Source organism: Artibeus jamaicensis, unplaced genomic scaffold (assembly GCF_021234435.1).
Source record: "Artibeus jamaicensis isolate MK-2021 breed Jamaican fruit bat unplaced genomic scaffold, CSHL_Jam_final contig_354, whole genome shotgun sequence".
NCBI classification, from domain to species: Eukaryota; Metazoa; Chordata; class Mammalia; order Chiroptera; family Phyllostomidae; genus Artibeus; species Artibeus jamaicensis.
This window is the reverse complement of record NW_026521803.1, coordinates 16,519,865-16,545,502: the sequence shown is the minus strand read 5'-3', so window position 1 is coordinate 16,545,502 and position 25,638 is coordinate 16,519,865. Positions and strand designations below refer to the sequence as shown.

The following is a 25,638-nucleotide window of genomic DNA, read 5'->3' as shown; positions in this document are numbered from 1 at the left end:
TGTTACATGGCTTTATATATGTTATAAATAACATATATAAATTTATATAAGTTATAAATATGTTATAAATATTTATATAAATAACATATATAAATTTATATATTGTACTTTTATGAGCAGAGTCGAGTCACATTTATCAATACTTAAGAGGGTTATGTTCAAAAGTAAATATATCAAGTGAAAACCAAATACAAGTGAAATTACCTTCAGGAAGTGCTTAAATAGTCTCTGAAGTCATACTGTGAGAGCTGCAAAGGGAATGAGGCCCACCTGAGGTACCTGCCAACTCATGCTTGAAACATCTCATTCTCACCTTGGGGCTCCCTGAGAGAGACACGAGTTAAGCGTGCATTTCTTGAAGCTTTGCTTGTATGAGTGTGTGTGCATGTGTCTGCCCTTTTTCCTATGGGGAACAAAATTATAAAGATGTGGGCAGCAGGCACTACAAACCACTGCCTTTCTCCCTTCCCTGTTGGAATTGCCACTGTCTTACCCGTTCTCCACTCTGGCCAAGCAGTTTGGTATTGGATGGTGTTCTAGCCCTAATGTCATAGTTCTACACTGCCACCTTGTGGTTGTTATGTGTATGTGGTTTAAGTTGGCCTTTTTTTCTTGTTTTTTTGTTGTTCAATTACAGTTGTCCACATTTTCCCCCCATTACTCTTCCCTGCTCTACCCACCTCCCACCTCCCATGTTCATTCCTCCCCCTCCATTGTCCTTGTCCATGGGTCCTTTATACATGTTCCTTGACTTGACCCTTCCCCTTCTTTCCCCCCTTATCCCTCTCCCCCTCCTCTCTGGTTACTGTCAGTTTATTCTTTATTTCAATGTCTCTGGTTCTATTTTGCTTGCTCATTTGTTTTGTTCATTGGGTTCCACTTATAGGTGAGATAATATGGTGTTTTTCTTTCACTGCCTGGCTTATTTCACTTAGCATAATGCTCTCCAGTTCCATCCATGCCGTCACAAAGGACAGGAATTCCTTCTTCCTGCTGTGTAGTATTCCATTGTGTAAATATACTAGTTTTTGACCCACTCACTTATTTATGAGCACTTAGGCTGTTTCCATCTCTTGTAACCAGCCTTTTTAATGTGTTGCCTGCCTAGCTACATTCGTAGTTTGATGCCATTCCTCATCCCTTCTACGTTTTCATCAGTACCACTAAACTCATCCTGGCATTTAGGAATAATGTGTTACTTATGTGGCTTATAAAGAATAGAAGTATATGCTTTCTTTCCCCACAGCTGTCAGTTTTCCTGTCATAGACTCATGAAAATGAACTACAATACAAGTGTCTCCCTCCAGAGCTAAAAACTGTGGCAGAGCTGACATAGATAGTTTCCTCCCCAAACTGCTGAGTAATTTTTATTTTAAAACCTCAGTGTTTCATGGGCAATAACATATTCCTTTGACAGCATTTACTGAGCACCTGTTAGCCACTGCTTTGCGAGGTGACACGTGGGACCACAGGAGGACTGCTGCAAGGCAATCTTCTTACATTGGGGATCTTTCTACTACCCTGGGGGACTGGGAAGGAGCACTCCAGTCTCTCCGAAGGGGTCGGTGATATCTTCACAGAAGAGTCTAGGCAGATGTTCAAGCCAAACGATCAAGGCGCTGAGGCTGGGAGGAGACAGCCCGGGAACAGGAAGACCCGCACCGTTTCGTGGGGAAGCACACGCTCCACTCGTCTGGGACTTTACTTCCCAGAGGATCTTGCTTTTAACAGACTTACTTAAACTTTCTTATCAGAACCCCCTATTTTTCCCAAACAAAGTCTTACACTGAACCATAGGGTATCCCTGAGATATAGTTTGACCAACCACTGCATTGGCCGATGTTTCTTCTCTCTTCCCTTAATATAATTTTCCAGTTCAAGATTACTTACTCTGAAGCAACACTACATCTTTTCACAGCCCATCCATCCCTTCAAATTGGACTGGAAACTGGCTGAGAGTGATCTCTCCAAGAAATCGCTGAAGAAATACACTGTTGGTACCCAGTAGGGGAGAGAAAAAGGGAGGACAGGGAAAGTCCTGCTTTCTCTTCTCCCAACAGCAGACAGCCACAAATGAACTCAGAGCTGACACCAAACCCTAAAGAGGCTGAGAGAGTATAAGGAGTTGTCTGAGTCATCAATAAACAATATCCTGTGAAAATAAGATATATGGTTCAATTGTATACAATTGTCAAGCGAATAGTAAATTATAAATACATTTAGAGTGGTTAATGAATTAATAGCACTGTATATTTTCTCAGTGGTAAAAACCAGTGACTCTGCCTGCGGGGAGGTCTGAGAAACTTTCTGAACTTCAGAGGAGTTTGCAGTGCTGGGAAAGACTGGGAGAACGGGTTCACTGCATTCCCCCGTTTTTGTCTGGTTAATGCCTGCTCCTCCTTCGGATCAGGTTTCAGCTGGGATCTCTCTGTGGCCTGGCTGACATAATCAAACCCTGCTGTTTCCTGCTCTCATAGCGTCATGTTCCTCTCCTCTGTACAACTGATCACAGTTGCAATTTTAGATTTGTATGTGCATGCATGCACGTCCCTGCAGGTATCAATATTTAATGTTTCTCTATAGCCTACAACTGTCAAACAGTACATGGGCAGGAACAGTGTCTTTCTGCTCAATAATGCCTGTCCTGAGTGCAGTACAGTTCCTGGAATCACTAACCACTCACTAAATATAAATCATTCATGAAGTAAGTTTAATAAGCTAAATTCTCTGAGTCTCAGTCCTGGGAGATAAACACAGGGAGGACATGTCAAAGGCACCATCTAGGGCCTTGCTGGCTAATAGATAAGTCCACAGACCAGGATCGAGAAGGAGACCCAGACCCACAGAAAAGGGGATTGCGGAGTTCACGTATGTCTCTGCCTCACAGCCAAACTCATGGGCAATTTTACCTTTTAGGGACAGCCTGTGTGTTGGAAAGGGTATCGGATTAAGAATTAGGGACTAAGGAAAACTTCAGCCAAGATGGAGGCATAGGTGGAAGCACTGCCCCTTTTTGCACAACTAAGTTTAAAAATAATAAAGTTTTAGCAACGAAAACGCAGCCAAACCACAGAAAATTGAACTACATGGAACTCTGACAACAACAAAACCTTCAGCCAAACTGGTAAGAGGGGCAGAGCCATCAGCAGAGCGGGATCGGACAGGAAACATCCACTGGACCAACCTGGGTGCGAGACCCAGGTGCGCCAGCAGCCTTGGGCGGATCTCAGGTGTGGAGAAGTGGGCAGACCCACTGAGGGCTGACCAGGTCACACATTCGCATGCAGATAAACCAGTGAAGGAGCTAGCCGTGAGAAGGACTGCAGACCCCAGCGGCAGGAAGTGGCAGAAAGAACCGCCATTGTCCCTCTCTGACCCCGCCCCCACATACAGCATCACAAACCAGCAACCTGGGTGGCCCCGCCCTTGTGAACAACTAAGGTGCCTCTCCTCATATGTAACAGGCACAAACAGATCAAAACATGGCTCAAGAACAACTCAGAGCCCCAGAACCCATAAATCTAAGCAATGAAGAAATAGCCAAACTTTCAGATGCACAGTTCAAAACACTGGTGATCAGGATGCTCACAGAACTGGTTGATTTTAGTCACAAATTAGAGGAACATATGAAGGCTAAACTAATTGAAATGAAGGGAAATGCACAGGAAACCAATAGTAATGGAAAGGAAATTGGGACTCAAATCAAAGGAGTGGACCAGAAGGAAGAAAAAAATGACCAAACAGAAAAGGATGAAGAAACAAGAATTCAAAAAAAATGAGGAGAGGCTTAGGAACCTCCAGGACATCTTTAAACGTTCCAACATCCGAATTATAGGAGTACCAGAAGGGGAAGAGGAATAGCCATGAGTGGAAAATTTATTTGAACAAATAATAAAGGAGAACTTCCCCAATCTGGCAAAGGAAATAGACTTCCAGGAAATCCAGGAAGCTCAGAGAGTCCCAAAGAAGTTGGACCCAAGGAGGAACACACCAAGGCACATCATCATTACATTAGCCAAGATTAAAATGAAGGAGAGAATCGTAGAAGCAGCAAGACATAAGGGGACAGTCACCTACAAAGGAGTTTCCATCAGACTGTCAGCGGATTTCTCAAAAGAGACCTTACAGGCAAGAAGGGGCTGGAAAGAAGTATTCCAAGTCATGAAATCCAAAGACCTACATCCAAGATTGCTCTATCCAGCAAAACTTTCATTTAGAATGGAAGAACAGATAAAGTGCTTCTCAGATAAGATCAAATTCAAGGAGTTCATCATCACCAAGCCCTTAGTATATGAAATGTTCAAGGGACTTACCTAAGAAAAAGAAGATAAAAAAGATGAACAATGAAAGGACAGCAAACTCACAGCTATTAACAACCACACCTAAAACAAAAGCAAACTAAGAGGACAGCTAGATCAGGAGCAGAACCATAGAAATGAAGATCACATGGAGGGTTAGCAACAGGGGAGTGGGAGGAGAAGGGGGGAGAAGGTACAGAAAATAAGTAGCACAGACAGTAGGTAGAAAATAGATAGGGGGGAGGGCAAGAATAGTAGGGGAAATATAGAGTCTAAAGAACTTGAGACACGTGGTCATAAACTAAAGGGGGGAATGGTGGGGGAGGGGGTGTGCAGGGTGTAGGGGAATGAAGGGGGGAAATAGATCAACTGTAATGGCATAATTAATAAAATATATTTTTAAAAAAAGAATTAGGGACTAAGTTCCAATCCTGGTTCTAGCTACTGTTGAGCCAGTCTATAACCTTGGACCAGTCACCAAATCTTATTTATCTCGACTCAGACTCCTCACCTGTAAAATGGGAATGATATTTGTCCTTTCTACATCATCATTGTGAGAACTGATCAAAACGATGAGCCAAAAGTACGTTAAAATTATAAAGTATTTAATAAACATAAGGGTGGTCTTTTTTAACTATTCCTGAAAAGATGCTCACTGTCACTAATCATCAGAGATATGCTAATTAAAACCACAATGAGATATCACCTCACACCCATCAGAATGACTATCATCAATAAATCTACAAATGACAAATGTTGGCAAGGTTATGGAGAAAAGGGAACCTTCATGCACGTTGGTGGGAATGCAGACTGGTGCAGCCACAATGGAAAATAGTATGCAATGTCCTCAAAAAGTAAAATTGGAACTGCCTTATGGCCTAGCAATTTCACTTCTGGGAATATATCTGAAGAAACTCAAAATACTAATTCAAAAGAATATGTGCACCCCTATGTTCATTGCAACATCATTTACAGTAGCCAAGATGTGGAAGCAACACAAATGCTCATTGATAGATAAATGGATAAAAAAACTATAGTATATTTATATAATGGAATATTACTTGGGCATGAAAAAATAAAATCTTACCATTTATGACAAAATGGATGAACCTAGAGGGTATTATGCCTAGTGAAATAAGTCAGTCAGAGAATGACAAATACCATGTGCTTAAATGTGGAATCTGAAAAAAACAAAATAAATTAACAAACAAAATTAAAACAGACTTATAAACATAGTGAGTGAACTGGTGGTTGCCAGAGGAGAGGGATTGAGGGGACTAGGAAAAAGAGGTGAAGTGATTAAGAAGCACAAATTGGTAGTTACAAAATAGTCACAGGCATATAAAGTACAGCACTGGGAATATAATCAATAATACTATAATAACTATGTTTGGTGCCAGTTGGGGTACTAGAAATATTGAGGGGAGCACTATGTAAACTATATGATTGTCTAACCACTAAAGTGAAACCAATACAAAATCAAATTCAAAGAAAAAGAAACAAAAACCTAGCTTGTAGATTGTAGGATGAAAACTAATGGAAAAACTGCATCGATTTCCATTCTAAAGGATTTGGTTGCTAGTGTGCAGAAATTGGTAATTATAAAAGAACAATACATTATACAATTTGCGGTTTTCAAAAACAGCATTCAAGTTCTAAGGTTATCAAATATTTCTCTTTATAGATCTGCATTCCTGCAAACAAGAGGACTATCTGCCTCCAGTTCCATGGTGGAAGAAAGCTGATGATGCTGGTCTTTGGGTCAAAACTCCACCAACAGTTTGGCCAAAGATATTCAACTGGCCAGAGCCTGGCTTTCGTTACAGCAGCACAAGATACAGAGACTCCATTAAAGGTTCAATATTGGAAGGTGGTGATAATATATAACACTGTTGGGAATAAGTATCTCCTGAAATAAAGCAGATTATCAAATTATTAAGGTACAACTGACAATAATTGTGAATTGACAGTCTTAACAGTTTAGAAAAATTCTTTATAAAAAAGTTTCTCTTTGGAGAAAGCCTCATGAATTAATTAGTGGAGGGAAAGCACATTTCAACAAGTTCAGATGTGTCTCTGGGTCAGAGACTTTTAAAAAATCTTACTAGAAAGGATATTCTAACAATGTTATCATAAACTAATTCCAGTGAAAAAAGAAAGGGGGAAATGTTTAATTAAATCAAAGTAACTGCATGTTCAAATGATATCGTATTTTTAAAAATGGGATTGATTGCTCTTGTATATGGGCCATATACACGCACAAGGATAAACAGCAGTGATGGCGTAAAACTCTAAAGAATCCTTTCAAGAAATGTAGTGCCCAAAATATATAAGATTCTTGAATAATTCTAAAGATTTTATTTTTTTAACTTTTTATTTTTTAATTTTTTATTAATTTATTTTTAGAGAGAAGGGAAGGGAGAGAGAAAAAGAAGGAGAGAAACATCAGTGCGTGGTTGCCTCTCACACACCCCCACCAGGGACCTGGCCCACAACCCAGGCATGTGCCCTGACTGAGAATGGAACTGGTGACCCTTTGGTTCACAAGCCAGCACTCAATCCACTGAGCAACAGCAGTCAGGGATATATTTTTTATATTTTTTTAATTCTTAGAGATGTATTTGAACAAGAGGAAAAAGACAGAGATAGGCTTTCCATTTGGGAAGAAGTGATGACTTACTCCAGTGGTTCTCAAACTTTGGGATACGCAAGGATGAGTCCGAGGCCTTGTTAAAACATTGATTGCTGATACCACCCCCATGGGTTTCTATATCAGAGGTCTGGAGCAGGGCTTCAGAATTTGCTTTTCTTTTTTTAATTTTTTTTAATTTTTTTGTTTTTTTAAAATATACTTTATTGATTATGCCATTACAGTTGTTCTATTCCCCCCTTCATTCCCCTACACCCTGCACATCCCCTCCCCCACCATTCCCCCCTTTAGTAAAGAACCAAGTTCTTTGGTTCTTTATTTCCCATACTATTCTTGCCCTCCCCCCTATTTTCTACCTACCATCTATGCTACTTATTTTCTGTACCTTCTCCCCCCCTTCTCCTTCTCCCACTCCCCTGTCGCTAACCCTCCATGTGATCTTCATTTCTATGGTTCTGCTCCTGAACTAGCTGTCCTCTTAGTTTGCTTTTGTTTTAGGTATGGTTCTTAATAACTGTGAGTTTGCTGTCCTTTCACTGTTCATCTTTTTTATCTTCTTTTTCTTAGGTAAGTCCCTTGAACATTTCATATACTAAGGGCTTGGTGATGATGAACTCCTTGAATTTGATCTTATCTGAGAAGCACTTTATCTGCCCTTCCATTCTAAATGAAAGCTTTGCTGGATAGATCAATCTTGGATGTAGGTCTTTGGATTTCATGACTTGGAATACTTCTTTCCAGCCCCTTCTTGCCTGTAAGGTCTCTTTTGAGAAATCCGCTGACAGTCTGATGGAAACTCCTTTGTAGGTGACTGTCCCCTTAGCTCTTGCTGCTTCTAGGATTCTCTCCTTCATTTTAATCTTGGCTAATGTAATGATGATGTGCCTTGGTGTGTTCCCCCTTGGGTCCAACTTCTTTGGGACTCTCTGAGCTTCCTGGATTTCCTGGAAGTCTATTTCCTTTGCCAGATTGGGGAAGTTCTCCTTTATTATTTGTTGAAATAAGTTTTCCACTCATGGCTATTCCTCTTCCCCTTCTGGTACCCCTATAATTCGGATGCTGGAACACTTAAAGATGTCCTGGAAGTTCCTAAGCCTCTCCTCATTTTTTTTTGAATTCTTGTTTCTTTATCCTTTTCTGTTTGGTCATTTTTTTCTTCCTTCTGGTCCACTCCTTTGATTTGAGTCCCAATTTCCTTTCCATTACTATTGGTTTCTTGTGCATTTCCCTTCATTTCAATTAGTTTAACCTTCATATGTTCCTCTAATTTGTGACTAAAATCAACCAGTTCTGTGAGCATTCTGATCACCAGTGTTTTGAACTGTGCATCTGAAAGTTTGGTTATTACTTCATTGCTTAGATTTATGGGTTCTGGGGCTCTGAGTTGTTCTTGAGCCATGTTTTGATCTGTTTGTGCCTGTTACATATGAGGAGAGGCACCTTAGTTGTTCACAAGGGCGGGGCCACCCAGGTTGCTGGTTTGTGATGCTGTATGTGGGGGCGGGGTCAGAGAGGGGCAATGGCGGTTCTTTCTGCCACTTCCTGCTGCTGGGGCCTACAGTCCTTCTCACGGCTAGCTCCTTCACCGGTTTATCTGCATGCGAATGTGTGACGTGGTCAGCCCTCAGTGGGTCCACCGCCTTGCACCCTCAGTGGGTCCGCCCGCTTCTCCACACCTGGGATCCGCCGTGGCTGCCAGCGCGCCCAGGTCAGTTAAGTAGATGTTTCCTGCCCGATCCTGCTCTGCTGCTGGCTCTGCCCCTCTTACCGGTTTGGCTGAAGGGTTCGTTGTTGTCGGACTTCCGTGTAGTTCAATTTTCTGTGGTTTGGCTGCATTTTTGTTACTAAAACTTTGTTGTTTTTAAATTTGGTTGTGCGAGAAGGCAGAGCGTTTCCACCTACGCCTCCATCTTGGCAGAGAATTTGCTTTTCAAACAGATTTCCAAGTAATGCTGATTTTGCGAGTCCAAGCACCACATTCTAACACCCACTCTGAGATTCGCTGTATGTCTTGGTTTGGGTTCTGCAGGAAGGAGAGTCTGAGATAAGGATTCAAGTGTAGATAGTTTTTACAGGAGGCATAGAAAACACCTGCAGGGGAGGCAGGCCTGGGTGCTCTGGGAGCACACGGCAAGACCCCGGCAGTAAAAGGTCAGCAGGGCGGCCTTGAGCACACCAGATGAGAAGTGAGCTTTCAGGTGAGTAGATCATACATAGCAAGACGGGGAAGAGCATGCGAGTGGGGGTATCCTGTGCTGACGATGCAGCACATTTGATAAAACTCTCTGGCGGGAATGCATGGCAGTTTTGAAAAAGTGCAATCTATGGCTATAATGCCCCGTATATAGTAAAGACAGTGATGATAGATGAGGCTGGGAAGGTTAAGCAAGAAGCAAACCATGTAGGTTTATAGGCCAACTTAAGACCTTTTGTTTCTTTTTCCTCCTGGGAACAAAAACAGTGATTGAATGATTTTAATCAGAAAATGATGAGAAATTTGAAGATACCTACTAAGGGGAGCAAAAGCAGGTTCAGGAAGACTAGGAACAGTCCACAAGCAGGGATGGTATCTTTAGGTAGTAGAATGAGTGAATAGGAACAAAAACAAAAGATTTAAGAGGGACTTAAGAGATAAAATAAACAGGATTTGATAATGAATTGCATATGTGGAGTAAGGAAAAGAGAGATACCAAGGGTGACTCCTAAGGCTTTTTGGCTTAAGCAAGTGCTCAAAGGTACTATGATTCGGAGTTTTGGAACATGGAAAACTACGTGTGACAATAAGATAAATTTGGTCTAAACTCTGGTGAGTCTGAGATGCCAGCAAGACAATAAGACACTGAGCAAATGTTTGGATATACAGGTGTAGTGCTCAGAGGAGAGGTGCAGATGAAAATTTGAGAATGGTTAACATAATGATGGTATGAAACCTGAATGAATGTAATCACTGATGTACAATGAAGGATGAGAATGCTTGATGGGGATAAAGTTGCCGTGAGCAAAGAGGAGGGGTAGGACTGAGCCCTGAAGAATGCTGGTATTTGAATGCCTGTTTGAAGTGAACTAGCAAAAAAAGAGCAGAAAAGGAATCTAAAGAGAACCAGAAAAATGGAGTACCAGATGTGCCAAAAGAAAACGGTATTTCAGCACAATAAAATAAAACAAGTACTAAATACCTACGGGACCTCCATCTAGGAAATAAGGAACTTTTCAGCATCAAGGTTCTCGGGGTACCAACTCTAACTTCCATTTTTTGCTACTCAGAAAAATATTTCACTAGAAGGAGTGGCATAAACATAGTTAATATAGAACTGAAGCTTGAGATACAGGAATAAAAGTAAATAAGTGCTTCTGATGAATTCGTATCTCTAGGTTCAGATAAGAATGAGTGACAACGCCATGATAATGATGACAATGGCAACTGTTTGCCGAGAGCCTCCGACATTCAAGCTTCACATTCAATCTGCAGGCAGCCTGGAAAGAATGAAAGGGAGGGGTTCCGAGAATCTACTGCTGCTAAGTTTTGCCTGAACCCGCCCATGCCGCAGCACACTCTCTTCCTGCACCCTGTCTGCTTGTGTCCTCCAGTATCTCCATCCCCCACCAGTTCACTGCAGTTGACGTCCACCCTCAGGTCTCAGAGCTTTTGAACTAGTCACGCATTAACTGACCTCTGGCTTCTTAGAGTTAAAAACTTCAGCTCTGTGAAAAACCCTAAGAAGGAAAAAAAAGCTACAGACTGGGAAAAATTATCTTCAAATTGTATCTTTGAAAGAGATTTGGATCCAGACAAGGAATTCTCTAAACTCAACAGTAGAGGAAGAAGAATTCAGTTAGAAAATTGTCAAAATATGTGAGGAGATATTTCACTAAAGAGACCATAAAGATGGCAAATAAACACATTAAAAAAGAAGAAAAATAAAATACATAAATAAAAATTAAAAGATATTCAACAACATTAGCCATTAGGGAAATAAGAATTAAAACCACAATGAGATATCATTAGATACCTATCTGAATGGCTAAAATAAATATATTCAAAATTCCAAATGCTGTTAAGGAGAGAAACTGGATTCCGTATACATTGTTGTTGGTAAAGTGGCATAAATAGTTTGGCAGCTTCTTATAAAATTATACATATATACCCATGATACAACTACCAAATAGAGAAAATTTTACAATCCTATAGTAATACTATTATCTAATATACAGGCAGCTTTCAAATTTCACCAGTTGTCCCAATTAGTGTCCGTTACAATGTAATTCTCCCCACTGTGGTTCCACATGGTCTTAACCACTTAGGAACAAGTGTTTTTCATCAGTACTCAAGGTACATTTTAAGCTGTGTTTGGTTTTATTTTTAGATACATTTATAGCAATAACACAAAAATAAATAATAGGTAAGGTATTTACAAAAGCTGAGAATAATGAGGCTAGATTTTTTCCCCAGGGGAAAAAAGTAAAAGATTTTTAAAATGGCTGAAATATAGTGCTACTTATCAGGTATTGTCTTAATCTTTGTAATGATTCTATGAGGTAGGGCATTGCTACCTTCACATATAGATAAGGAAACAGATTATATTATGCAGATTAAATGATCTACCCAAGTTGACATTTAATAAATGATTGGACCTGGTGTCAAGACCAAGGTTGAATGACTTAGAGCTTAAGATCCATACTCTGCCATTCAAAAATTCCATGAGCTTAAATTTATACTACTTTTGGAGAAGTCCACATCCCTTCAATCAGAGCTTACTTATTATTTACACAATTCTAGCAAGTTTGGTTGTTTCTTTTCCAGATTGGTTTTCAGGTAGAAAAGGGGAAGATTAAATATAATATCAACACAGACATATGAAGGCCTGTCCAGAAAAAGTCCACCCATTGTTAATATAACAAGAACGGTTTATACAACACCAATGTAACCTGACAGCCAGGGAGAGTGGACTGGAAGATGCTTGTGTGAACAACCACAACTTCACTGTGTTAGTCAGTGGGGTGGGTAAGATGCTGTTGAGTGAGCATGTGCACTATGTAGCCATCCCATTTAAAATGACTGAGTGAGTAGAGCAATGAATCTGTGTCAGATTTTGTGTTAAGATTGAACATTCCTCCAAGGAAACTATTCGGATGATTCAGAAGGCTTTCAGAGAGGATGCAATGATTGCAGCACAAATAAAAGTGCGGCACAAACACTTTAAAAATGGTCGAGGATCTGTTGTATGATCCACATTCTGGAAGGCCTGAAACAAGCAGAACACCTGAGAACGTTGAACGTGTACAGGCTGCAATAAACTAAGACCAGCAACTGACCAGCAAATGTAAGCTGATCTGGGGATTCCAAAAACTACTGTGTCTGAGATTCTGATGCAGGATCTTGGTATGAAATGTGTTTTGGCAATATTTATTCCAGTGGCTTCTGTTACCAAAGCAGAAGGAACATCGTGCTTGCAGTCGCTACCAAATTGATTCAAACCACTACCAATGAACCAGATTTCCTCAAGAAGGTCATCGTTTTAAAGGGGGCTGGGGCATCATTATCCTATGTACAATGTTTCTTCAATCTTGTGTCTTATTTAATAAATGTCTCTATTTCTCATAGTACAGGGCTGGATACTTTCTGGACAGGAAATATAAGAACACTGAATGTGCAAAATTGGAGGCTAACTGTACATCCTTACATTAGAATGCATAAAACTATTAAAAATATATCATCTTTGACACTGAAAGATGTCTGAAAATTAAACAGAAACTCAAGCTATAAGATATACCCATCTCGATAAAAATTACGTCAGGTTTTATATATATAAAGCATTCTGTCATACACCAAAATTTTAGCAGTAATTACATTAGGTGTCTGGGTTGCAGATGCATTCCATTTTAGATGCTTTTCATTGTTTTTCTGGTTTCTCCAATGGGCAGTTATAACTTCTATATCTGAGAACACCTCCCTCTTCTTTTTAAACTTCATAAAAACAATGTTATGAATACCAGTGTTCTATGTATGCCTGGAATTTTGTATAGCTCAAATTCAGACAGCACATGAAGAGGCAATTAGCAAAAGAATATAAAGAATTAGTAGATTTTGAAAGGAAATTCATAGTTCTACAATTGAACAAGATAGAATTGTCGTAGGATCAGGAGTGAATTACTGTGTTCACTTTCTGTTCCTACTACTCACTGGCTACTATGACCAAGAGCAAGTCATCCAAATTCTGTTTGAGCCTCTCTTTAACAAGAAAATAGAAAAGCCTATGAACCTAGGTGCCCATCTGTAAATGAATGGATCAAAAAACTACGGTACATTTACACAATGGAATTCTATGCAGCAAAAAGAAAGAAGCACCTCCTACCCTTTGTGACACCATGGATGGAACTGGAAAGCATTATGCTAAGCAAAATAAGCCAGGCAGTGAAAGACAAATACCATATGATCTCACCTTTAATAGGAACCCAATCAACAAAACAAACAAACAAGCAAAATACAGCCAAAGACACTGAAATAGAGAACAGGCTGACAGTGACCAGAGGGGAGGGAATTTCAGGAGAAAAGGGGAAGAGTTTGCAGGAACAAGTATAAAGGACACATGGACAATAACAAGGGGGGGGGGACGGAAACAGGAGGGACGTGGGGAAGGCTAGGGAAGTGGGCTGGGAGGAGAGTAAAAGGCAGAAAACTGTACTTGAACAACAATTAAATTTTTTTTAAATTTTAAAGCCTATGAATTACAGTGGTCAATGACTATTACACCACCTTTAAATGTCTTCTCAATTTAACAAAATTCTTTTCTGGGCACACAGGTGCTCTCAAGGGGATATTAGAAATATATAATTAAATCTTTATCAAAAGAGTTTAGCCTTCTGGGTCATTTCATTCACTATTGGGCTAGCTTTCCCCAGGTGAAAGCACTAAAGGGATTATGAGAAAGATTTTCTAAAGTACACTTCATGTTCTAAAGCTAAATCCTTTACAGAAAAAATGGTAGATCCCTGTGGAGTTCATTGAGTTATAAGCCAAGGCAAGGTCATTCACTGAAGAGGAGACAAAACTAGAAGAGATAAAATAAGTTGATCTTAAGTTTTCCTTTAGACTAAGTTATTAATTTTTTTTTAATATTTGGAAAGAGTGAGAGATGAATATCTTGTCCTTTGGAGGGAATACTAAAAAAGTTAAATGAATGAGTAAATAATTAGCCTAAAGTTGATCTAAATGGAGTGTAGATCTATAAGATACATGTGTCCTTTAAAAATAAGTACAAATGAATCAATTATAGGAAATAAGAAAAAATGAAAATAGAAATTGATGCTAATATTAAAAATAAAATTTATAAATACATAATGAAAATAAAATTTAAAAAAATGAAGAATGAGGTAAGAAAACAGAATTGATTAAAAGTGTAATATTTGAAACTTTAATGGTATATATCATACCACAAGATTGGGGGGGGTATGTTTATTAAGATGCCATTGTAAACAAGTGAATACCTTCATTCAAACAGTAAAATCTGTTTTAAAATTTAACCTTTAAGCACAAGTCTTTTTAATACCCTATGTAATGAAATAGGAAATATACACAAAGGACTTTCTTGCACTGATTGTCTCAAAGAAATATACTTGTGCAGGTATTTGGAGTTTGGAGCTTTTCATGGCACCACCATTCTTGCTGGAAAGAACAGCTGATAAACATGTTTATTCAGACTTGGATATTTGTAGGAAATGGGCCTATCACTTCAAGGAAACAAACCACTTGTTGCAATGATACATTTTAAGGTCTTAAGCAAAAGTTAGATTTTTTTATGTTTTCTAAAACATTTTATTGATTTTTTTACTTTTTAATATATTTTATTGATTATGCTATTACAGTTGACCCATTTTTTTCCTCCCCTTTATTCCCCTCTGCCCTGTACTCCACCTCCCTCCAGCATTCCCCCACCTTAGTTCATGCCAGTGGGTCATACATATAAGTTATTTGGCTTTCCCATTTCCCATACTATCCTTAACTTCCTGCAGTCTATTTTGTACCTACCAATTATGCTTCTTATTCCCTGTACCTTTTCCCCACTCTCCCTGCTCCCCAACCCCACTGATAACCCTCCATGTGATCTCCATTTCTGTGATTTTGTTCCTGTTCTGGTTCTTTGCTTAGTTTCTCTTTTTTAGATTCAATTATTGATAGTTGTGAGTTCATTATCATTTTACTGTTCATAGTTTTGATCATCGTCTTTTTCTTAGGTAAGTCCCTTTAACATTTCATATAATAAGGACCTGGTGATGATGAACTCCTTTAACTTGACCTTATACTGGAAGCACTTTATCTGCCCTTTCCATTCTAAATGAAAGCTTTGATAGATAAAGTAATCTCGGATGTAGGTCCTTGCCTTTCGTGACTTCAAATACTTCTTCCCAGCCTTTTCTTGCCTATAAGGTTTCTTTTGAGAAATCAGCAGAGTCTTATGGGAACTCCTTTGTAGGCAACTGTCTCCTTTTCTCTTGATGCTTCTAAAATTCTCTCTTATCTTTAATCTTTGGTAATGTAATTATGATGTGCCTCAGCATGTTCCTCCTTGGGTCCAACTTCTTTGGGACTCCCTGAGTTTCCTGGACTTCCTGGAAGACTATTTCCTTTGCCAGATTGGGGAAGTTCTCCTTCATTATATTTTCAAATAAGTTTTCAGTTTCTTGCTCTTCCTCTTCTCCTTCTGGCACACCTATTATTTAGATGTTGGAATGTTTAAAGTTGTCCCAGAGGATCCTAAGCCTCTCCTCATTTTTTTGAATTCTTGTTTCTTCATTCTGTTCTGGTTGAAAGGTTTCTTCATCCTTCTCCAAATTATTAATTTGAGTCCCAGTTTCTTTCCTGTCACTGTTTGTTCTCTGTATATTTTCCTTTATTTCATTTTTCAGTGTTCACTTTTTCCTCTATTTTGCTACCATACTCAACCATTTCTGTGAACATCATGATTACCAGTGTTTTGAACTCTGCATATGAAGGTTGGCTATTTCCTCATTGCTCAGCTCTTTTTCTGGAGTTTTGATCTGTAATTTCATTTGGGCCATATTTCTTTGTCTTGGCATACCTGTTACGTAGCGAGGGGCAGAGGCAATCCAGGTCACTGCGATGTGATGCTGTATGTGGGGAGGGGTCAGAGAAGGAACAATGGCACTTGCTCCACTCTCTGCCAGCTTTCAGCCACTTCTCCCACTACCCACAATCAAATCTGGCCCTTCTGGTGCCAATGCCCAGGTGGGTGGGTTTGTGTACATTCTAGGACCCTGTGGGTCTCTCCAATGAACTTTCCTGTGAGGCTGGAATATTCTCTACTAACGCAACCCCCACAAGTTTTCTCAGTCACACGTTTTGAGACTTTATTTCCCCATGCTGGAACCCTGGGTTGTGCAGTCTATCTTGCTCCTAGTTGTTCCTCCTGGTTTACCTGCACGCAAGTGAGGGAACCTCGGTCCACCAGCTGCCACTCTACCTTGCATTCTCTCCACCCCGGCTGCCCATCTCCACCCCTCCTACCAGTCTGTATCAATGTTTCTCCTTTAACTCCTTGGTTGTCAGCCTTCCATACTATTTGACTTTATGGCAGTTCTGGTTTTTAATTTGTCGTTGTCCTTCTTTTGGTTGTGGGAGGAGACAAAGTACATCTACCCACACCTCCATCATGACCATAAATCCACTTTTTATTGATTTTAGATTGATCAAGGGGAATGGAGGGGAGAGATAGAGACAGACACAATTTTGTTGTTCCACTCATGTGTGCATTCATTGGTTGCTTCTTGTATGTGCTCTGACTGCAGATGTAACCCTCAACTTTGGTGTGTCGGGACAATGCTCTAACCAACTGAGCTACCCAGCCAGGGCTAAAAATTAGAATTTTGATAAAGCTGTGATCTTCTCACCTTCCTATTTTTTAAACGGTGGTGATATTAACAAACATGATTTGATGCAAATATTTTTAAATGTCAGCAATGGAATATCTACATATCTCATACTACCATCTTTCAATTGACAATTATGAAATATTAAAAAATCATGCATGGTTACAAGATCCAGTGAAAGTGGGAAACAGGCTGTTGGATTTTACTATTACCAGTGTACAAAGTTTGCCATGGTTTCAGATAGCAACTAACTTTTAAAAAATTACCATTTCCTGAGTTTTGGCATTGTACCAAAGAACACCCGCAGTTATCTAAAAAGAAAGGTTATTAAAACATTCATTTTTCCAACTACATTATCTGTGTGAGACTAGACCACCTTCCTATCTTTCAACCAGAGCCTACACAATAGACTCATGAAGATGTAGACATAAGAATCCAGCTGTCTTCCATTAAGCCAGTTATTAGAGATGTATAAAAATGCCAAACAATGCCACTATTCTCCCTACATTTTGTATTTAAAATATTGTTAATGAGTTTACTCTATTTAGAAATAGAAAAATAAAATTTGTGTAAAGTAATATACTCAACACCCATGAACTTTTCAAAATGGTCAGAACTATTTTAACTCTAAAAGTTCTTAATGACCGAATAATCTAGATAATCATATATAAGCTACTCAGATCATGTTAATATTGCAAATATGGCAAGCTTTCTTTTAAACAGTATTTTCATGTTACTTCTTAGCTAAAAAACAAGCATTTAAAAATAAAAGTGGGTCATAATGTACATGTTGACTATCACGCTGCCATATGGTATGTTTCAAAGTCATTAAGAGAGTAGATCTTAACAGTTCTCATCAAAGGGAAAGTTTTTCCTTTGTTTGTTTGGTTTTTTTTGGTATCAGTATGAGATGATGGATGGTAACTAAACTTACTGTGGCAATCATCTCACAATCTATGTAAGTCAAATCATTTGCTATGCACTTTTAACCATCTAGTGCTATGTCCATTATATCTCAATAAAACTAAATATAAAAGTGAATGTTAACTTCTCATTATAAATCCTGCCATACATTTAACTAAAAAAAAAAAAGTATGATCACCAGCTGATTGTACTTTATAAGAATTTTTCTAAAAGATGTATTTTTTATTTAGAATTTCTCATTGTCTGGAGCATTCATTTCTCTTGGAGAAAAAGACAATGTCTCATCCAAAAAATCCAGAAGGATGGAAAACTCCCAAATTCTTTTTATGAAGCCAGCATCATCCTAATTCCAAAACCAGATAGAGACACAACAAAGAAAGAGAACTTCAGGCCAATATCACTGATGAATATAGATGCTAAAATTCTCAACAAAATATTGGCAAATCGCATCCAACAATACATTAAAAAGATCATACACCATGACCAAGTGGGATTCATCCCAGGGATGCAAGGATGGTTCAACATTCGCAAATCAGTAAATGTAATACATCACATTAACAAAAGCAAAGACAAAAACCACATGATCATATCAATAGACTCAGAAAACACTTTTGATAAGGTACAACACCCATTTATGATAAAAACACTCAGCAAAGTGGGAATAGAGGGAGCATTCCTCAATATAATAGAGGCCATATATGAGAGACCTACAGCCAATATCATACTCAATGGGCAAAAATTAAAAGCTTTTCCACTAAGATCAGGAACAAGACAAGGATGTACACTTTCACCACTTCTATTCAATATAGTTTTGGCCACAGCAATCAGGCAAGAAAAGGAAATAAAAGGCATCCAAATAGGAAAGGAGAAAACAAAACCGTCACTGTTGGCAGATGACATGATAGTGTACATGGAAAATCCTATAGACTCTACCAAAAAACTGCTCGAACTAATTAATGAATTTGGCAAAACAGCAGGATACAAAGTCAATATCCAGAAATCAAAGGCATTTTTGTATACTAACAATGAATCAGCAGAAGCAGAAATCAAGGAAAAAATCCCATTCGATATAGCAAAAAGAAAAATAAAATATCTGGGAATAAACCTAACCAAGGAGGTAAAAGACCTGTGTGCAGAAAACTACACAGCACTGAAGAAGGAAATCAGGGAAGACACAAACAAATGGAAACATATACCTTGTTCATGGATTGGAAGAATTAACATCATCAAAATGTCCATACTACCCAAAGCAATATACAGATTCAATGCAATACCTATTAAAGTACCAATGGCATATTTCACAGACATAGAACAAACACTTCAAAAATTTATGTGGAACCATAAACAACCCCGAATAGCAGCTGCACTTTTCAGAAAGAACAAAGGAGGGATCACAATACCTGATATCAAACTGTATTACAAGGCCACTGTAATCAAAACAGCCTGGTACTGGCATAAAAACAGGCACATAGACCAATGGAACAGAACAGAGAGCCCAGAAATCAACCCAACCTTCTACAGTCAATTAATATTCGACAAAGGAGGCAGTAACATAAAATGGAGTAAAGATAGCCTCTTCAACAAATGGTGTTGGGAGAACTGGACAGTTGTGTGCAAAAAAATGAAACTTGAGCACAGACTTACACCATACACCAAAATAAATTCAAGGTGGATAAAAGACTTAAATATAAGCCGTGACACCATTAAATTCCTAGAGGAGAACATCGGCAAGAAAATCTCAGATATTTCACGCAGCAACATATTTACTGATATGTCCCCTAGAGCAAGGAATATAAAGGAAAGAATTAACAAATGGAGCTCATCAAAATAAAAAGCTTCTGCATGGCTAAAGAAAACAGTATTAAATTAAAAAGACAACCAACTGTATGGGAAAACATATTTGCCAATGATACCTCAGACAAAGGTTTAATCTCCAAAATATACAAAGAACTTACATGACTCCACTCTAAGAAGACATCTAACCCAATTTAAAAATGGGGAAAGGACTTGAACAGACACTTCTCCAAGGAGTACAGAATATCCAAAGACACATGAAGAGATGCTCAATATCGTCAGCTATCAGAGAGATGCAAATTAAAACAATGAGATACCACTTTACACCAGTCAGGATGGCTATCATAAACAAAGCAACAAACAACAAATGTTGGAGAGTTTGTGGGGAAAAGGGGATGTTAGTTCACTGTTGGTGGGATTGCAGAATGGTACAACCATTATGGAAAACAGTATGGAATTTTCTCAGAAAAATAAAAATCAACCTGCCTTTTGACCCAGCAATTCCACTGCTAGGATTATAGCCCAAGAATCCTAAAACATCAATTTCAAAGAACCTATGCACCACAATGTTCATAGCAGCACAATTTACAATAGCCAAGAGTTGGAAGCAACCTAGGTGCCTGTCAGTAAATGAATGCATCAAAAAATTGTGGTACATATACACAATGGAATTCTATGCAGCAGAGAGAAAGGAGCTACTACCCTTTGAACCAACATGGATGGAACTGGAAAGCATTATGCTGAGTGAAATAGGACAGGTGTTGAAAGACAAATACCATATGATCTCACCTTTAACAGGAAGCTAAACAACAAAACAAACAAGCAAGCAGAAAACAAAGACACTGAAATAGAGAACAAGGGGACAGTGACCAGAGGGGAGAGAGAAGGGAATTTAAGGGGAAAAAAGGGGAGGGATTTGGAGGAACAAATATGAAGGACACAGGGATGAGAACCAAGGGGGGGTAGAAATGGGAGAAATAGACAAAAAACTGTACTTGAAAAATAACTAAAATTTTTTTAAAAAGACAGTGTCTCAGATCTTCCTACAAAAGTTGAGGCTAGCAAAGACTAATGATCCTTTAGGTTCTATATTCCAAAAGGGAAAAAGATCTAAATTATTTCAGAACTCCTGAGAGGATTTATGAAGAGACTGGAGATCTACCAGATATAAACATAACTGGTAGATTTGTGCTATATACACAGTCATGGTAAAGATAACAAGCATTTCCTGTATTAATTCATTCAATCCTCATAATCCATAGATGAGAAGCTACATAATTTGTCTATAACTCAGTATCGATCTACAGAATCATCATTAACAGGTCATTTGGTCAATTAGGCTTAGTTGTTTCGAATGCTTTCTGTATCTCGGCAAAGACCTATTTACCCTAGTCTTATCTACTGCAGCCAGCCCTTTTGTTTCTACCAGTAGCATCAGACTCTATTCCCAGAAAATATAGTTCTTAAATATTTATTAAAATCCTGTGCCTACAAAATGCCCCCAGAAGAGGAGCTTATGAGTTCAGGTGAGAGCAGTGGAAGGCCATTAAGAGTACAATCTTCACCTGTCTTCTTAGTTGTTATGAGCAGAATGCCAGCTAATTTTCAATTTTTACTCAGATCTGGCATCCACAGCCCCCCCAGGGGCCAACACACACAAAAGAACCACCTGAAATACATCCAACATAACTTCCAAAAATATTAAAAAGTAGCTTTAGAGGCTACCTTCTAGCTTTTCTGTTCTGGACAAGTTTCTCTGGGTAAACTGTTGACTAAATTAAAAACTGACAAAAACTTCAAAACAACATTGAGCAAAAGTAGCCAGATGTAACTTTTATTGGGTGTTCTCATTTGTATAAAGTATAAAAGCAGGCAAACAATCTGTGGTATCAGAGGTTAGTAATGGTGGTTACGACTGGAAATAGGAACAGGGGGTTCAAGGGATTCTAGTAATGGATTTCCCTGATCTCAACTCAGAGTAAAAAGCTATTACTATTGTTCACTTGGTGCACTTTCAGTATCATGTACCATTATTTTGTCCATCCAAATGTGAAATCTCCTCCCTCACATCTTGAGTATTTTCTTCTTCATAACCTCCACAGAATGGTTCTAATTCTGATTCGTCTTCTGGAGAAATCTGCTCCCCTCCCCTGCTCATCTTGGATTCTGCAACAGTATCTTTCACCATTATATGCTCCTAAAAATTCCTATTATTATACATACAAAATTGCATGGTATAGTTTAATCCAAGTTTTTCAATCAAGTACACAATGGAATACACATTAATCTTCCTCATTCAGGAAAGGAGTGCAGGAACTGTCATCTTTCTTGGCCCCAGGATTGGACAGTTGCTTTTCGGGGTAGGGAGGTTTCATGCTGTAACATCCATTTTCTTGAGGTTCCTGTACTCTTTTAACATTTTAATGACATTCATTCCCATTCCTCATCTTTTTTCAAATTGTATTGCACAATAAGAAAATTACATTGCACTCTAAATTGTATCACGGAATGAGCATTTCACACTTTTGAGTTTTATACTACACGTATTTACATGTTTTCTGGGTCACAACTGCTCTACAAAGGCTAAAATGTCACCACCTCCACAAAGAGTATTTCCTTTGAGTACCAGCCCTAAAGGGTTTCTATAAAAGTGATGATTCACCAAGATCATACCTATCGAGTAGCCCAACAGGTATATGACACTGTATTTGGCAATATATTCCTACAGTCCTGATAGCTTACTTACGGGTAAATTCTCCATAAAAAGTATTTATTAACCAGTTAACTTATCTTTCTGCCTGGTTTGATAACAAGGCTTAAAAATCTTGCTGCATGAATACTTGATAAAACAACTTTGTAAGTTGATTAACATTTTAAATAAACATAAAATGTTTATAAAGTTAAATCCAACATATAACATCAGCATGTGGTTGCTTTCTTCTGTGCAAAATAACATGTAGTCCAGAGTTATGAAAATTAAATGTTATCATGTTTGCCTATAAGCAAAATTTTAGACACACAAGTAGAGAAAACCACTTTTAACTGAAAAATAAAACATCTCAAATAAGACTGTTTAATAACATAAACTGTAATCTGCTGAGGAAAATCATTTTTCCTAAGTGGTATTGTGAAATTTAAGTACAAGAGTATCAATAGTTTCCCTCTTATCCTGACTCAGCTGTAAGAATTTTTTCATGAATTTAAACTATAAACTTGTAAATCCCTATTCCTAACCCACTGGCCAAGAGGAGGGAAGACTTTAAACAAACATTTCTCTACTGGGGAGCTCCCAGATAACAGCAAATAAAAGTCAGCATCTTCTTTATGAAAAAGTTTATATGAAAGACATGTGACTATTAATGATATAGAACTAATCCACAAAATTTCAAAACACAATTTCATCAAGATGATTTCTACTACAATTTTCCTTCGAAGTTCTCACATTTCAAAATGGTTTAACTCGACATACTGGAAAGTATTAAACTTTGAAAGAAAGTACTAAAGTTATTGCTTTAAACTGGAAAAACCTATGGTCAAAGTCTCTTTTTAAAAAGTTAAACAGCTATTCTTACAATTACACTCATGTAACTGCAGAGGAAATGTTCAAGCACATAGTAAACATCACTCTTTCGAATGACAGAACAAAGGCATTAGTTCATTAAGATGTATGGCTTTTTGGTGACTGTTATTTCTACCCATAAAGTCATTACTGTTTGACTGAAAAAGGTTTTTACAAAACTCCACTTGCAAAATTAACATTTTTATTAAACCAAGTTAAAAAAAGGTTCACTGTAGAAAAGTCAACAGGGTTTTAACAAAACCAAAATATACCTTTTTATACAATATATGTATATATTAGCAGCAAACTACTTCTGAGATTTTATGTTCTTTTAGTTAATTTAAAGAAAGCATAAACAACTTATATTAGTATGGAATGTGCACTAGTCCACTCTTCATGTTTTATTCTGTGATTTGGACCTTCTATTACAAATTATGATTCTCATTAAGGAATACTAAGAACAAACCCAGTCTGACTAAGAAGCAGTGAAACAATGTGGCTGGTAAAATGTGTGTCACTACTTCATAGTCATGCATTATCTTTTGAGAACAAATGAGCACCATAAAAACAGGTAATTGAGTGTGTGTGTGTATGTGTGTGTAAACTCAATTTCAAGGTATGGTAGCAGCCAACTAAACTATTTATCTTTTGACTGTTACTTTTAAAAATTTGGTGATATACAAAATGTTAATCAAATCAGATGAACACTTCAATCCCATATTGCTATTTTTTAAATCTTAATAAATTCTGTATATGACCTGATAAACTGCATGCATACGTGTATCTATTATACATACATATCTTTAGGTTTGCTTGAATTTCTCAAATTAGATGAAGCCAAACTTTTCACTTAAATATATATGTAGAACATACAACTGAATCACCAACTCAAAGTTTCCAATTAAAGTTTCAGCTTAGCTCATCAGAAATACTAGCTACTGAAATTCTGAAGCCAAAAAGGTTTAATTCAATTAATATACTATAGGCTTATAAATTAGTCAGCCAAACAAACAAGATTTGAAATTACTAATTGCTTGCCAAGGAAATTTTCTCTTCATATTTCCTTCTAACAGCAACAAAAATGAAATATCTTTACAATGAGCTTCACTTTTTGAACAGTTAAAATTATTAAAGAAATCTCACTAGTCTTCAAAAATACTACATGTTATATAAATACCACGTTCTTATAGTTGAATTCTTCAGCTAGAATCTGTATTAAAAATTTTTTTCCTTTGGATTGTTTAACTTAGCACTTCAAGTCTCCATTCTGCACTCAGATTAACTGGCTCAGATTTGTTAGGTTCACATCAATCACATCTTTCAGCATTTGCTACTGCGTTTTACCTGTGTACAGTAACATCAATGGGAGAAACTGCACCGAATTTCAAAAGCCACATAAGGAAAAATTCAAGAATATGTAATATAAAGAAGATAAAGTACAACAAAGATTCCCTTTTCACCATTACATGAAAGAAATACAATCATTTTAATGCTTTTAAAGATGATGTCCTAATGTTCATTTTTTAACTTATCAAAAGAATGAACTTTTTAGATGGCCCATGTTTATTTTTCAATTAAAAAACTAAAACAATAGACTGAATTACTTTTATTAATATACACATCAAGTTATTGAAATGGTGACTTCATGTAGCTTTCTCCTTAAAGACGGCACTTGCAGGTACAAAGATGCACAGATGTCTACAGCTTTCAGATGTTTACTTGAAAAGATTCTTCAACAGCAGTTTGATACTGGGTTTCCTCATCTAGCTGAAGATTCTACAAATGATAATATTAATATGTCAATAGGAAAAACATAATACACTATTCACTACTTTGTCCTATATATTACACATCTTGACATATACACTACACACTTGAAACAGTTTATGTTACAACATGTATCCTTTAGTTATTTGTTTTTTAGCCTTACCCAAGGACCTTTTATCACTGCTTTTTAGACAGCCAGAGAGAGAAATATTGATTGGTTGCTTCCTCATATGCATCCCAAGAGGGGATCAAACTGGCAACCTGGGCATGTGCCCAGGGAATCAAACTCAATAGGACAAAGCTCCAACCAACTGAGCTACACCACCCAAGGCCAACATATATCCTTTAAAATATAGGAATTATATATAAAAACTTTAATAAAAAACTAAATTTAATTGTAATAATTTAGGAATAATTGATAAACAACAGAAAGGTGCAGCAGAGAATGAAAATTGAAAGTAAAAATGTCTTATGGTAAGTCATTAATTCAAAGTATGGTTGAAGGTAACCCACAATTATAAATTTTGTGATTGCTAAAAAAGAATGACAATGTCTAAAGGTAAATTCATTTAAAAAAAAATAAATTTTTGTTGAATAATAGGTTCTTAACCATGAAGCTAAAAACTATAGCTCACTGATTCTGAGTTATACTACTACTCCTAAATTTAAAAATTCTATTTGCTATCAAGTATGTCCTATGGGTTTGCTTTAGAATAGGCTTCCACTTGACAATCTTGAATAATTAAAATTACATATTTTTC

The 25,638-nt window shown here is 37.6% G+C and overlaps 1 protein-coding gene across 2 annotated transcripts in view; it reads right to left on the bottom strand.

The window, feature by feature from the left end:
• Window positions 1-21,358: 21,358 nt before the first annotated feature.
• Window positions 21,359-25,638, bottom strand: part of RNF138 (ring finger protein 138) — a 29,600-nt gene continuing 25,320 nt past the window's right edge. For both annotated transcript variants that reach the window (XM_037153779.2, XM_053664313.1), the window contains one exon: window positions 21,359-24,886. In XM_037153779.2, coding sequence (XP_037009674.1) covers window positions 24,818-24,886 — 69 coding nt within the window. In that variant the 3' untranslated portion in view covers window positions 21,359-24,817. The remainder of the gene's footprint in view (window positions 24,887-25,638) is intronic.